The 15,391-nt window shown below is 40.0% G+C and overlaps 1 protein-coding gene across 1 annotated transcript in view; it reads right to left on the bottom strand.

Annotated features, from left to right (window-relative positions):
• LOC137158113 (inactive cell surface hyaluronidase CEMIP2-like) overlaps positions 1-15,391 on the bottom strand; it is a 70,768-nt gene that overhangs the window by 24,098 nt on the left and 31,279 nt on the right. The window contains exons 18-19 of the mRNA XM_067555716.1: positions 12,049-12,264; positions 4,045-4,253 (exon numbers count right to left, since the gene is read on the bottom strand). Coding sequence (XP_067411817.1) covers positions 4,045-4,253; positions 12,049-12,264 — 425 coding nt within the window. The remainder of the gene's footprint in view (positions 1-4,044; positions 4,254-12,048; positions 12,265-15,391) is intronic.

Below are 15,391 nucleotides of genomic sequence, written 5' to 3'. Positions count from 1 at the left end.
GATCTCAATAGCATGCCTTCTTATCCTTATAATAAAACTCACAACCATCTGATTACCCTGTACATTGGGGGGGAGGAGGGAAGAGTGAGGAGAAGGTGCTGCTTTGTGAGCCAACCTAGACATGCCAAACATTAATTGAAAACTCAATCTGCAGACCTTAAAATGACTTTGGTTTTCCATATCAGTCACCTGGTGACCCAACTGCCATGATGACCAACAAGTCACATGGATTTCTCACTGGATAGGAAATTAGTTTTCTTCATGCAACTTGCCCGTACAAGAGTTTCCACAGCAAAGCCACAGATGGCAGCAAGTGGTGGTTCAGGAGGTCAAGTTTTTGTTTGATTTCCTTATCCCATTTCTTTCTTTTAGTGGAAACTAAAGGAATTTAGAGGGGGTCACAGTTATTATAATCCTAGTGTAACCAGTGAAATCAGCTCTGAGGAGGTACATCCACGGCAGCATGCCCTCAGCTAGTCACAAATAAAAGTGCTTGTGCTCCAAATGGCAACCGAGATACATGCTTGTCCAGTGCTGGGCTAGATTCTCACTTGGAGTAAATTGGCATTGCTTTATTGACTTAAACTAAGGCATATCGATTTATCCCAGCTGAAGTTCTGGCCCACCTAGTGAAATCCAGTGCTCCAATCTTTTAAACCAGTGATACTCAGACTGAGGCTCAGGAGCTTCAAGTGGCTGTTTAATGGGTCTCCTGCAACTCTTTGCAGCACATGATATTAAAACACTGTGATTTCATTGTTAACCAATCCGGATGCTTTTACTATGTTATTAACCAATTGCAGAATACCTGGTTAGTCATTCTGCTGTGAGAGTGTATATTATGTATATATAAATATAAAATAGTAAATGAAACAGTGAATTCACAGTATTGTGGCTCTTTTGAGTAATACTGATTGCTAATTTGGCTCCTAAGCCACTGAGGCCTGAGTATCACGGTTTTAAACAGAGATTTGAATTCAATGTAAAATTACTGCTGTTGGGATTTATGCAATTTCCGGAGGCAGTGAAGGAGTTAGCCATACAAGTATTCAGCATCAATATTATGCTGGAGCAATCCAAATCTTGGTACGCATCCCACTGTCAAATTCATCTCCCCTCTGATCTTCTTTTAGCCAACTCGAAATAGTTATTCCAGAAACACCAGTGCTGCCTAGTTGAAATGTCAGTATCCTATACTGTATCCAGTCAGTAGCTATAGCTATCCACTGCTCTACTAATGCCAGGTAAAAATAGTGTAATGATTCAATAAAGCTGCACTCCATTTATTACTTTCAGGACACTGCTATTAAGCTTATCAATCATTCTTGGTTTTGCTCCATATGCCATTTGTACACTCGGCACAGTGAAGAATGTTCGTGTTTTGGTTGATTATTCACAGTGCTGTGTGTGTTTTAAAACCAGGAAGACGTGTTAAGGCAGGTAAAAAACTTCCCAAGGAGTCTAACTTGGATTGTCTCAGTCTCTGTAATTTGTTTTTATTCCATTCCAAAAAGAAGAAGAATGCTGCATTGAAGTAAAGGTCACTTTGGAAATGCTTAAGAGACAACGTTTTTATCAAAATCCTCTTTTCACCTCAGTTACTTTGCCCTTTCATGGGAATCGCTTTTCTCACTGCTTCTCCTGCACAGCTTAAACTCCCCATTACATCATTTGAGTTCTTGCACTAGTTATAGTGTCTAGTCTACTCAAAACAGGGACTGGCTACACTTGTTTCATCGTAGACTCTTGCTAGTAAGAAGCTTTATGTGAAGTAAAATTGTGGTTCTTTGTCACCACAGTACATTTCTTCAAATCAGACAGACAGCCTAGCAACTGCTCCTTGATCAGAAAAATCTAAAGGCATGTAGCTTTTCCCTGTTCAACTGTTTGACTGGGTTCACAAAAAAAACCAAGAAGAGAACCATGACCACACTGTGGGTTTTGAATAAGTGACGTGTTTATGTTGCTGCCTGAATAAGGGACCTGATCTCTGGCTGGGGTTTTGTCAAAAACCCAGAGGCTGCCTTATCAATTTGAATCTCTGTTTTAACACTGTGGGCCAGAGCCTCAGCTAGAGTGAAAACCAGCATGGCTCCACTGGAGTCAGCAGCTATACCAGCTGAGGATTTAGCTCTAATTGCAAGGAAAATGCTAATTACTTTTAAAAAAGGATAATTACAAAACCAGGACTTGTCCATGGATGAAAAACTGACTTTTCTTCTCTGTGAAAATACAAAATCTTGAAAACTCTTAGACATTTTAATAGCTGCTCCGTGGCAAGAGGGTGCAAACTGTGACACCCTCTCTTCTTCCCCCTACTTCTCCCCCATATCTACCTTCATCTTTAAATCATAGAAGTCTGTAGAGACTACATCTCAGCACAGTCACTGGGGAATGCTGCTGGGATTATGATGGACCAGCTCATGCTGGGATACATGATCTCTATGGATAGCATCTCCATATAGAAGATTGGAAATGCTGCTGCCTGAGGAAGGCAGCCCCATCATTGTCCAAATGGCTCACTATCAGGCTACCAGCAAGGAGTCAAAATGTATTTTGGTTGGGCAAAGCTTAAACACCTCTGGATCTATAAGCATCCCCTACAAACACCTCTCACCCATATCCAGTGTCCCAAGGAACAATAGCAAAGGAATCAAAGAGGTCAACAGGTCTGCTTCATAACGTCTGTCTGATGAAATGCCCACTGTACAGTGTCATGTACATTCCAGGGCTATCCATTGCATCAGGAATAAAAACAGAGGGCATAATCCTCCCCTCTGTCACACTTTGTGCAACTCCATTGGGGTTTCACAAGTGTAACTATGGGGTCAAATTCCACCCTACATTTTTCAGCACAGAAATTCAAGGGAATCAGACACCATTCAAAACTGACCCAAAATACTGCCTTCAGCTAAAACCTGTGCAATTTAACTGTCTTGGAGAAGCTGAGATAGATTTTCTCTATGGCTAGATTTACAAAGGCATTTAGGCACCTAAAGATGCAGACAGACTTCTAACTTAGGCATTTTTGAAAATCCCACTAGATGTGTACCTGCATCTTTGGCACCTAAATACTTTTTTTTAAATCTAGCCCTGTGTGCTTAGGCAACATATAATAATGCAGGATTTGCTTGCACTACTCTGCTCTTTTATTGTTTCATCCTAACAGAAATCATTAAGTCATATGCTAAAGAACCTGTGTGTCAGTTGTAGGGTTTTCTATATTGCTTATCACTGTAGCACCTAAGTACAGATTTTGATAAAGTAAATAATGGGTGGACGTCACAGATTTCCTCTCAATCACACCAGTGCAAATCAGATGTAACTGCACTGAAGTGGATGAAAACAGGCCCTGTAAAACCCTTATACATGTGATAAAAATCAGTCCTTTTATCTGTTGGTCGAAACAGGAGAGATATATTAAAAAAAAAAAAAAAAAAAGGAACAACCTACAGGAGAAAAATTAGTCTAAACTGGGTATGTCCCAGTTTTATATAGAGGAGGTGCAAGAAAACATGGAAACTGGAACAGAATGGAGCTTTTACCAGTTTTGAAATTTTTCAGCAGACTCCTGGTGTTTTTAAACTTTACGCAAGTAAAGAATGAAATAGCAATTGCAGTATTTAGGTCAGAGAAAATGGGACACTCCATAGACATTCAAATACATTTCTGACCTTTATATATATGGGAAATAAATTGTGTGCGCAGCAACTAGTGTAAACAAATGAGAAAGAGAATGCGAGGGCTCCTTTGGATCTGATTTCAGGGACGGCATGCCAGTTCTCACTTGGATTTTATTTCAAACTTACTGGAAGGAGAAATGTCTCTGCATATCAGAAAGGCTGCAGTTAGATGAACACAGAGGCATTTATTTGCAATTATAAGGGTCAGTCATTAACAAACTTACTGCAACTTTCTCAGAAGTTGTGGATATTGTGCCAAAAGGTAAATCAGCAGGAACCTGGAAAAGCATCATAGCTATATTCCCTTCAGAGACTGAACACACTCAAAAAAAAAAAAAAAAAAAAAAATCTTGGGTGGTACCTGTTGAAATTGATTGGGTACAGAATGACATCCTCGGGTGCTCTCCCATCCCACTGAATGGTATAGGCCTGCTCCAGCATCACCACAGGTTGGTACTGTTGGTATGGAACTCCTCTATTCACTCCCTGCAGTCTCAGGGGATGAGAGTGGTATGTTGCTCTGGCAATCGATAAGGTCAGATTCTCAGGACGCCTAGCCTGAATATAAAGCTGAATATAAAGAAAGAAAAACAATAGACATTCATTAAACCATTCAGGTTTCACCCTAACATATGTGTTTGATCATCATTTCCTTTAAATGGCTTTGCCGATGGAGAATTGAGAACTTTCAGAAAGCCACTGAAGCATTTCCAACTCAAATAATGCAGTACATCAAAAATAGATTCTGTAGCTATCTGCATGTACACCATTAAGTGACATGAGGACTATCGCACCAACAAATGTTTACAATTCAAACTCAAAGGGAAAAGGGGTGATTCAGGAAACATTACTTCATTCCTTTTTACTATGTAAATGCAAACAATTACATTCTAAATAAGGGCCATAGGCCTGATCCAAAAAGACCACTGAGGTCCTTGGAAGTCTTTCCATTGACTTCAACAAACTTTGGATCAGACCCATAATCTCTGAAGCACCTGGCATTGGCCACTGTCGGAAGGCAGGATAGGAGGCTAGTTGGACCATTGATTTGACCCACTATGGCCATTCTTATGTTCTAGACTCCACATCTCTAGTCTCAGGTAGCTGAAGCATTTGGGGACTGGAACATATAACCAGGGGCAGAATTCCCCACATTCCAAATAGTGTGTTACACACAACACACAGCACTATTCTTCTGCACTGAGGTGAACAGATGCCCCCCACACTGATCAGGATGTGGATTGGCTCAACATACTCCTATGAATGATTTTTTTGCACTGACACTAGCTTCAAGTGAGGGCCAATTCACAATGAAAAGCTATTTTTAATCTTCAGGTGGAACAACTAATGCACAATGACCTTCCCATAACAGGAATACTAAGGCAGTAGCTGGATAGATGTATATTCATATGCATATCTGCTAATGTAACGTTAGTACTTAAGAACACTGTGTAGTGCTGCCACACTCCCTGGGAGATTTAAAATAAATTGGAGGCAGCTTCGGACACATACAATTGTGCTTCACTCTCTCTCTCATACCGTTCAAAAGGGAAGTCCACCCATCTTCAGCTGACTAGCACTAAAAATGTTGTATTAAAAAAAACCCACAAAGCATACATAAATTAGCTTCGGTTTCTACATTCATTTAGTACCACTTTTTTAAAAACAAAATTTCACACCTTGAAGAAGAGCAAAATGGAGGCAGTCCTCTGTCAATAGCGTGTACTACCACTGGGAGGAGTGAGAGGGCAACAGAGACTAGTAGACAGAGCACTGGATTGGGAGTCAGGAGACCTGGGTTCTAATTGAAGTTCTACCATTAACCACCATTCAGCTCTTCAGCTTTCTGCACCTCTTCTTTTCCCCCCTCTGATCTGCTGTCTGCCTTGTCTATTTAAATTGTAAGCTTTTCAAGGGACTGTCTCTTACTACAGTTGTGTACAACATTGAACACGTCAGGGTCCTTATCTTAGTTGGGGCTTGTAGGTCCCAACGTAATAATAATCCAGCAGAAAAGATGATGTATTTAAAAGGGGTTGCTCCATTGGCATGACACAGGCTACATGCAGAACCACCGCCAAGAAGCTGGTGTATGGCCTGCTTCTCTCTTTTCTGTCAGGCATAACATATGGCTCAAAATGTTGCAGCCAGTTGCTGCTTCCTACTTGGAATCTAACTGGTAGGTGACAACGAAATTGATTTGACAAGTGTGGTGGGGTGTCCAGCACAGGGGTTATGTAAACTCTGGTCTGCTTGCGGCAGGTTATTTTTGGAAATGTTTCAGCTTGAGACTTGGAGGTCTACAGGTAGCTTCTGAGCGCCACAACAAAAGTGGTCTGATCACCTGCGGGACCCACTGACTTCAGTGAAATGGAGGATACTCAGTGCCCCCGAAAATAAGGCCACATTGGTAAGTGCATAACTATAGGAGTAGGTAGCCTCTCTGTAGGCACCCAAGTTTGAAAAATTTGGCCTAAAGTCACAAAAGATCATTCAACAAAACTGACCCATAGTTTTCAGACATTTGGTCAAATCCTGCTCTCACTTACATTGACTTGGATAGGTTTGCTCCAGTGTAACAGTAATTACATCCCTGGTCCTGAAAAGTACATGAAGTACCACTGGGGGACGAGCACCTCTCAGGATCATACCAAATATTAGAACTTGTGTTTTTTTCCCCCCCTCACTGTTGAAACTGTAGATCACAATTTATTAAAACAATTTCCCAAGTGATGCACATTTGCTCACTTTTCAATTGCTCAAGGAAAAGTGAATGGCTTTTGAGTTCAGATGAAAGACTTTTTTTTTTAAATTTATGAAACCAAAGAAAATCCATTTGCCCTTTACATAAAAGATCAGGTCAAAACTGTGCAATGCTATCAAATAGTGTATTGATCACAGTCACTGCCATCAAGTTGAAGTTCTGTGGTGTGGGTTATGCAAGAGATCAGCTTAGACCATCATAATGGGCCCTTCTAGCCTTACACTCTTTGAATTTATGTATTATTCTTGAACTGAATGGTGTTTTTCTGACTACGGAATGTTGGAATCATGTCTCACACTGCAAAATAATACTCTAGACTCTCCACAGGAAAGTCAGTAGTATTCATCATGTCCTTCTAACCTTTGTATTCCATGCTCTGTTTGCCTCAAATATATGTCCCAGGCAATCAAATAATATTTAGGTAGTAACTGAAGTGCATGTATCAGAAAAATTAAAAAAAAACAAAAACAAAATAAGCTGCCCAAACAATTAAACAAATTCAAGGATAGGCAAAAAGGCATTACATTCCAGGATGGAAAAGAAAAGCATACTAAATACTTTCACTGCTGAAAAGAAGCGATCAAGGGTCGTGGACTAGGCTGTCTACTGCATCTACTGTTAATAGGTTCAAGAAAGGATGGAAGATATAATATGCTTCCAAAATAAGATAACAAAACTGCCAGTTAAGAAAATGTTCATGAGTTAAATAACTTAACTGTCTTGGGACAAAGTTACAGGCTTAACTAAAAAAGTCTAGTAATTACAGTTACTTTATAAATACTTACTGTATCATTGTCAATGAGAAAAAAATGCAAGTCTTGCGGTTAGCCACACATATTTGTAAACTTACTTCATTTCCCATTCCAGCCAACACATGCAGGATTTCCAGAATTATAATAGAGTATCTTTTTAGCTGCACAGTACAGCATTTAAATCTGCTGGATACTTTGAAACTTACATATTCATTTTTATTAATTAAAATATCAAAACACTGAATGTCCATGATCTAGCAATGAACTCCACACAGACAGACCCTTGCACTCATGTGCAGCCCCACTGCAGCCAATGGGGTTCAACACTGGGTGTAGGGGACAGCTCAGGAGTAGTTTATTGCAGCATTGGGGACCTATATCTAAAGAATAGGACTGACAGTCAAGTCCTCTTCTTATCCACAGAACTGCACAGGAAGCCTCACTGCAAGTTTCCCCAGGTCATGCTGTCTATGGACTTCATCCCTGACCTGGAGGGATAGCTCCCCTCTCTTTCTGAGATGTGATGTAAGTCGCTCTCTGCCTATCCCTGACTTCTCTGCTGAGTCCACCAACCAGGATGCTGATTAGCATCAGTTCTAGTGGTGGTTTTGTGATGTGGAAGCACCAGTTCTAGTGGTGGTTTTGTGATGTGGAAGCCTTTTTCTCTGTGGACTGAACGGAGTCCTTTTTATACAGCCCCAAAATAGCCATCAAACGACAACTACTTTTGATTACTACTGAACTGAACTGGCTGAAGTCAAAACAACATTTATACGGCAGCTGGACACCCACAACTGGCCTGTGCCAGCTGACTCAGGCTCGTGGCGCTCAGACTGCGGGGCTGTTTTAATGCTGTGTAGGCTTCTGGGCTCAGGCTGGAGCCTAGGCTCTGGGACCCTGCAAGGTTCCTGAACCCGGAAGCCTACACAGCAGTGAAACAGCCGTGCAGTCTGAGCACCATGAGCCCAAGTCAACTGACATGGGCCAGCCACGGGTTCTTCTTTGCTGTGTAGACATACCCATAGACTGCATATCATTACCCTAATTAGTCCAGTCTCCTGAAACTTGACATGGACAGGGATGCCTAGCTACCTACAGTGTCATCAATGACAGATTCCCTTTCCTTCAGTCCTTTATTCTGTGACATCTTTACTCTCTTCACTTGAAACTAAAAAAATTAATCTCGATATATTCCTGGAGCAAGATCTTTGGTATATGTGAACAAATTATCTATCTCCAAAGAGGAAGAAGAGATGTAGCAAGAGAACTTGTTCTTGAATAAGAACTTTGCTCCAGTCACATCTCTGCAATACGTGGTTAAAGCTAACAAACAACAACAAAATTCAACAGGAGGAAGTGAAATGAGCATATAAATATTCTAAAATGTGAACTGCAATGAAAGCCTGATCTAGCACAAGGAAAAGAGATAGCTATTTGGGAAGATGAATCCTAAAGTGAATCTTATAATTGCTCATTTAGCTGTGATTAGCACTCTAATCTAAACAGTTTTAGTCCCATCTCTATTTACACTGCAAGATTACCTAGTAGATTGTGAAATTATTGAGAAGTTCTGTTTACAACTTGCATGTTATTTACTATTCACCTGGATAAAGACTATGAAGATAAGCAACATACAAGGTACTTGAACACAAATTCTTGTCTTCTGATGATCTAATTCAGCCACTCTTTTTGTTCCTGCTGTAGTGCTGGGTGATGGGTTTGGACATCAGACTTCAATCCAGAATTCAACACTAAGCAAATCCTTAGGTCAGATCTAAGGTGCAGTGTTTCCTCAGTCATCCTTTAGAGCCCATATATACCAGATTTCTAGGCTTGCGTAACTCCCAAAAGAAGGGCTATTTCCCATTACAGGAATGTTTAATTTATGGAGGTATGCAGCTTGCAATGGGCAACTAAATGGAAGACCTCAAAATTGCTTAGGAAGCTCTCTCTTTGTAGTTCCATAAAACATGCTCAAAACAGATTCTGATACCTAATACACCAGCATTAATCCAGAGGTGGGTGAATAAAGTTCAGACTAAAAACTTCACTTTATGAGCCCTTGGAAAGAGTCAACTCCCATTGACTGAAATGGCACTTTCACCTGCTTACGCCATAGATTAATATGATGTCTTGTCTTTTAGAGTTATGTGGGAGGGGAAAGAAAAGCACATTTTGTAATGGAGTTTCCAAGATTAAAGTACACCAAAAGCTTCATTTTTCTCCATGATTGGTTTCATTCTTTTATGCTTTTGAACTGAAAAATGTAGTGCAGGATTTAGCACACACACAAATCTTCCGTTCCAACAATTCTGGTGCTGCAGTCAAGTATTCAAATGACTATTCTGCAAATTAAATCTGCTCCTATTATATAGAACCAATGATCTTCACTGCTCTAATTTCAGATTCATATCGATTTCCCTACCCAAGAGCTCATAAAGTGAAGTTTTTAGTATGAACTTGATTCACCCACCTGGATGCTGATTGGGTGAAAGGAGCTGGTAAGGGAAGATCCCAGGGAAGCGAATGTTTATTCTTGTCTAAACTCAGCCAAGGAAAGTTTCTATGGTGGAAAAACCACCTCACCCTGTCCAATGCCATAATGGGAAGAGTATAAATAGAAATAAAAATAGATTCCTACTTGTTTATAAAATTCTGAATTTAACCCTTGAGTCACCAGAGATGGGGGATGCCACTTTCTCTCTCTCTTTCCTCACACACACACAAATCTGATTTATGAGGCTGCTACATATAAGCCCAATCCTATTTGCACTGCAGTCAGCAACAAAAACTCTCATTGACTTCAATGGGGCAAGGTCAGGCCCTATACTTAATGAGACATGCATGTGCAATGTACATTAATCTTCTTTAAAAAAAAAAACATGTGCCCTTGCAGTACAAAATGTGGACAGTGGACTTTATCTTAAGGCCCACCTTCCTGCCTTCAAATATACCCTCCTGTCCTTTTCTATCCATCAGTTTATTTGGGGGGAGAGGAAGTCTTGATCACATTTTTGATAATGAAAAATGAAGATATTCTGTCTGGAGGACAGGTCACTTCAATGAATGGCTCAAGCATTTTCAATGCAACTCTTCTTGCGCATGGCATGTCTCTTTTGCACTGGGCCACTGCAGAAATGCACTGCCCATCTCCCCATAAGTGAAGAGAGAATATCAAAGATCAGAGGAAAATATTACAGAACCTTTCAAGAGCCACATCTCATTTTATGGGCTCAGATACAAGCTTTATCATATAATCTACACCTTGCCAGGTGCATCTGCTGCTTTTCAGTTTAATTTCTCATGTGACTGCAGAGCATCTAATAGTGGCCATGTAAATAATAAATATGATAAAATACAATAGTCACCCAAAATGTTTAGTCAACAGGGCCCTAAGAATGCAAGAAACTAGTAATTTCCCTTCATAATCCACACATTTGAATTCACTGAAGTGGCAACATAAAGCAAATTGTACTCCCTCATTTTCTCTTTAAGTCAAATATGATTAACAATAATGCTCAGCACAAAGACAGGCCTTCTTTCCAGGGCTCTTTACAAATACTAACTAAGCGAGCCTCATAATCCACCTCTTAATAAGCAAATAAGCATTATTATGCCTGTTTATAAATGGTGAAATTAAAGTCAAGGACCTAATTCTGGAGCCCTTAGTCACATGGAGCAAGGGCTTCAGGACTGGGCATCAGGTGAGACTAAGTGATTAAGTCAAGGCCTCTTAGACAGTTAGTAGCCAGCCTGGCTCCCTGTCCCATCTTAACTAATTTGTTACATTATTAACTCCGTGCTTTCCTTTAGCACTCTAGCTGGGTGTCACAGGACACACCATACTGTACATGCTCAGCATAAGGGCCCTGGCAAGATTTTCAGCTAGCTATAATTTTAAAGCAGACTTCATACTTTGCTTTATGTCTGTAAAATTATTCTCTAGAGGAGTGGGGGAAGAGAAGCAGAGAAAGGAGGATAAAGGATCTTCTGCTTTCTTTTGCTCTAGAAAGAAGACAAAAGCCCTGGTTTACAATACAGAATTACTTCGGTGTAACTACATCACTCGGGCTGTGAATAATCCACACCCCTGAGCAACGTAGTTATGCCAACCTAGAGCACTGGTTTAGACAGCGCTATGTCAGGGGGAAAGCTTCTCCCACTGACATAGCTACTGCCTCTCTTGGAGGGGGAATCATTAAGCTGATGGGAAAGCTCTCTCCTGTCAGCTTAGAAAGCCTTCACCAGAAGCACTAACGGGGCACAGCTTCTGTTTGTAGCAGAGACCTGCCCAAAAGAGTTTCCTCGAGTGTCACTGCCCTTCATAGGCATTCCCACAGATTGCTTGGTTTTAGGGAGAAACAGCAAAGATCCTTCAGGAAACAAGAGCTAAAACTGAACTTTCCAATACTGGACCCAATCCTGCAACTTCTCACATGGGTGGATTGCTGCACTTGTGTCAGCCCACTGACTGCTATGGGGCTCCATGCAGGCACAGAACTCTGCTTGTGTGCAGGATGTTGCAGGATTGGGGCCTTAGTGCTTCCCTTCTAAATCTCTTGGGATAAGGAGGGTGGCACTGAAAGGATTGATCCAATTTATTATTTAGTTCTCTATTATCTTATCCTGTCTTAGAGCTGTATGCTGTCACACACCACCAGTATCTGAGGGCCTTCCACCTAAACCACATCCACAGTACTAATGCTTGCAATAAGACTGATTTGAAATATTGCACTGGGGACATAGAACTATAGTAAAATGCTTCATTGCCATTAGTGCCATGATTTGGCCCATTAATAAAACGCCATCCGCCAGTATCTCCAGATCCATTAGGATCTCCCAGTGTTACCTGTGCATATTTCCCACTGCATATCATTCCATTCCACCGTGGGACAGTAAGACATCCTGGATGACGAAGCAAGTAGTTGTCTGTTCTGCCTACGAAGGTGTCTGGATATCCTGTCACTGAACCATCCAGGTCATGGAAAATAGAAACTTTGTCGCCATCATTATCATTGTCTCCAAACCATTGGCCTGATCTGCCAAAAAACACCTTGAGTCCAACCTATAAGATAAAGAGATAGAAAAATAGATACCACTGTAGCCAGAATGGATTACTAGGGATAGATGTGACATTTGTTTATACAACTCAGTCGGGAACACTTCTGAACTAGAAAATTCTAAGAGTTCAAACACCACACCAAGACTTAAGCTACTGATACATCCTGGATTTAGAAACAATTTTGACTGTATAAAAATTTATTTACTGGGATTTTTGTCTTCCCTTGTTTCTTAATGCTGACCGATGTTTTCATGAAAACAGGATCTTTGGTTCTTAGAAGTGCATCTGCTCCTGCTGTTTACTCCTTGAAGTAATAAACAGAAGAATGTTACTTGAAGAGATTAAGCAGCATTGGAAGCATATGAAATTAAGGAACAAACATCCTCTTACATGGAAATGTCAGAAGAAAGTAAATAATCCCACTTAGCCTCATAAGTCTCCTGGGTGAAATAGCAATTCTTTTCAGAATTTCCTTTAGTAAATATTCCAATATATTATTTGAACACATTTCTTTTTGGACAAACAAACCAGAAGCTAAAATCTGAATTGCCCTCCCTATGTATAACTCCAGTTTTTGAAATACCTAAACAGCAAGCAAAAGCATACGGCCTGTTATAAAGATACAGCGAAGTAGGGAACCTGCAGATGTTAAGCAAAACGGTGTTGACTATTTTGGTGTCTGTAGAGAAAACAAATGAATAGGTCACAACGTGACAGAGAAGTCAAATGTTTAAGGTCAAGTACTTTGAGTTGAATCCCTGAGTAACATGTGCTAGATAAAATAATAGTGGCTTGATCATGCAGACCCAAAGAAGAACTCTTGCTTACATTAGTCCCAGTGTCTTTAAGGGGACTACTCACATGAGTAAGTAAAGTAAGAATTACTCATATGAGCAAGGGTTTGCAGCATAAGGCAGCAAGTCTACTAAGGGTTTTGAAAGCTCAGTCTTGTAACACCCACTGGATAAGTGCCAGTATCCTTACCTCACATGAAAAGTCCTATTGTTTTAAAGGAGCTACTCACAGGGGAAATAACATGTTTCATGAGTAAAGGTTGCAGGACTGGGCCCTTAAACTAGGTTTTATTTAGTGTAGCCTTTATCTATTACTTTAAAATCAAATCAGATCATATAACCACTTTTCTCTCCTTCTCCTAGTCTCTTACTGAATCAGTCCTATTTAAAAACAAAAACAAAAACAAAATAAAACCACAAAACAAAAAACCCACACATACACGCACTGAATTTTAGTGCATGTTTTTGAGCAGTTTCAACTTTTTTCTTATTTCCCTGCTGGAAACTTTGCCAAAGGAGCTATTTGGCAAAGAAGAAGGATCCTGAGGGGTACATTTTTTTTTGATAATATCTAAGAGGAAATATTAACAAAAATGTAAAACATTCCCCTGCAGTACAAAGCTCCACTACAAATACCTTGCAACAGTACAGATATAGATTTGCCCAGACAGACACATGGTGGTACATGACCATCTGAATCTTTTTTGTGTAGGCAGAGGACCAATTACTGCTTTGAAGATAATAGCCTTTTAATAGCACTTAAGCATTGTTATCAGTTTTGTTATCTGTGAATGCACACATTTTCCCTCATATGCATGCTTTGTGTTTGTCAACAGAAATGTAAGTGAAACACTTTTGTAGAGTGCAATGTTTAGTTCTCCTGTTCCACCTAACAATGTGTTTATACTGAAATTAAGCAAGATCTGACTAGTTTTATTACTTAGTCAACTAACCAGTGAGCTGATTAGCTTGAACAATTATATGATTATGCACCCAGCATAACTAATAGCTTTAGTATTATCATACAGCTCACAATAATGCCTAATTTCTTCTGAAGTGACAAAGTGATCAGTAAAAATAAGCCATCCATTAGGGAACTGGGCCTAGGTTTCCCTTTCAAAATTAATAAAAAAGAAGCCTATAGATGGAAATCAATATAAGCAGTTTAGGGGCTCTATGTTAATTATATGTTAACTAATAAAGCAATTTACCACAGAGCAATATGCAACAGAGGTCCTTATAGTTTTACTTCAGGACCAGCAGATCTGGATTCAATCTGGATAAAGCAGAAACAAAATGAAAGGTGTTTTTATTGTTAACTACTGTGACAGAGGTGGTTAATAACTGGGGTTTTTGCTCCCCTCCCCCCCCCCCCCCCTTTTTTTTTTTTTTTTTTTTTTAAAGATGGCAAAATATTAGAATAGTAAAGAGATATTTGTTGGGAAATTTACAAACAGGAAGTAAGTATTTGGATAACTCAATTAATGTTTTGTAATAAATCCAGCATGTGTTATTTTAGCAAGTTTGTCTTTAATTCAGATTGCAGCAGCATTTAACAACTCCTCTGAAAGGTTCTGCCTTGCAGACCTCAGATCTCAAAAAGGTGTTGCTATAATAAAATGGTCTCCCACACCTGAAAAGATGCTATGACATTATACGTCTGCATTTTCAAATTTTTCCACAGGTAGCAATCCAGTAACATCCCTGAAAACATATGCATTCTGAGTTAAAAACCCCATCTGACAGGCCTTACTCGGGTTACACCCCTGCTCTCTTTAGATCCACTGCAAGATCAGACCTGGGCATTTTATGTTTTCCTCTAAGCACACTCTTCATTCCATGCTGAATATCACATCCTCATTGTAGCCAGTTCCCCTGAGGGATGCAAAGAATTTTTCAACTAAATTATCCCTGACGCTTATTCTGACTTTAAGTCTGACATACACAGGTAATAAATACAAAGGTCTGATTTATTTACATGCACATGGATGAAGCACACTATATTTTCACAACAGTACCACAGGAGTGACTGTGCTCACACAACCTTTGTATAAAATGTGCTCCTGTTGTGTGAGCAAGGTGTGAGGAGAGTAGGCAGGAAAGCTGCCTGCTAAGCCAAAGAAAATGAGGTCTGTTAATATTAGAGCCGTGGAAACTTCCCTACAAACAAACCCAAACCTTGAGCTAAGATTATAGAAGTTCATGAACCACCCAGCAGGCCTGGGTCTTGTTTTGGGCAGGCCAGGGATAAGTTACAATCCTGGGGAAGAAGCCACCAGGAAGTCAATTTTTCAAGGTTTCAACCCAACCCTGGCAATTTATAGTGATTTTGTGTG

This window comes from Emydura macquarii, unplaced genomic scaffold (assembly GCF_026122565.2).
Source record: "Emydura macquarii macquarii isolate MOO-44397 ecotype Brisbane River unplaced genomic scaffold, CSIRO-AGI_Emac_v2 contig_1644, whole genome shotgun sequence".
Classification (NCBI taxonomy): Eukaryota; Metazoa; Chordata; order Testudines; family Chelidae; genus Emydura; species Emydura macquarii.
Note: the sequence above shows the minus strand (reverse complement) of the source record. Positions and strands in the feature narration are given on the sequence as shown.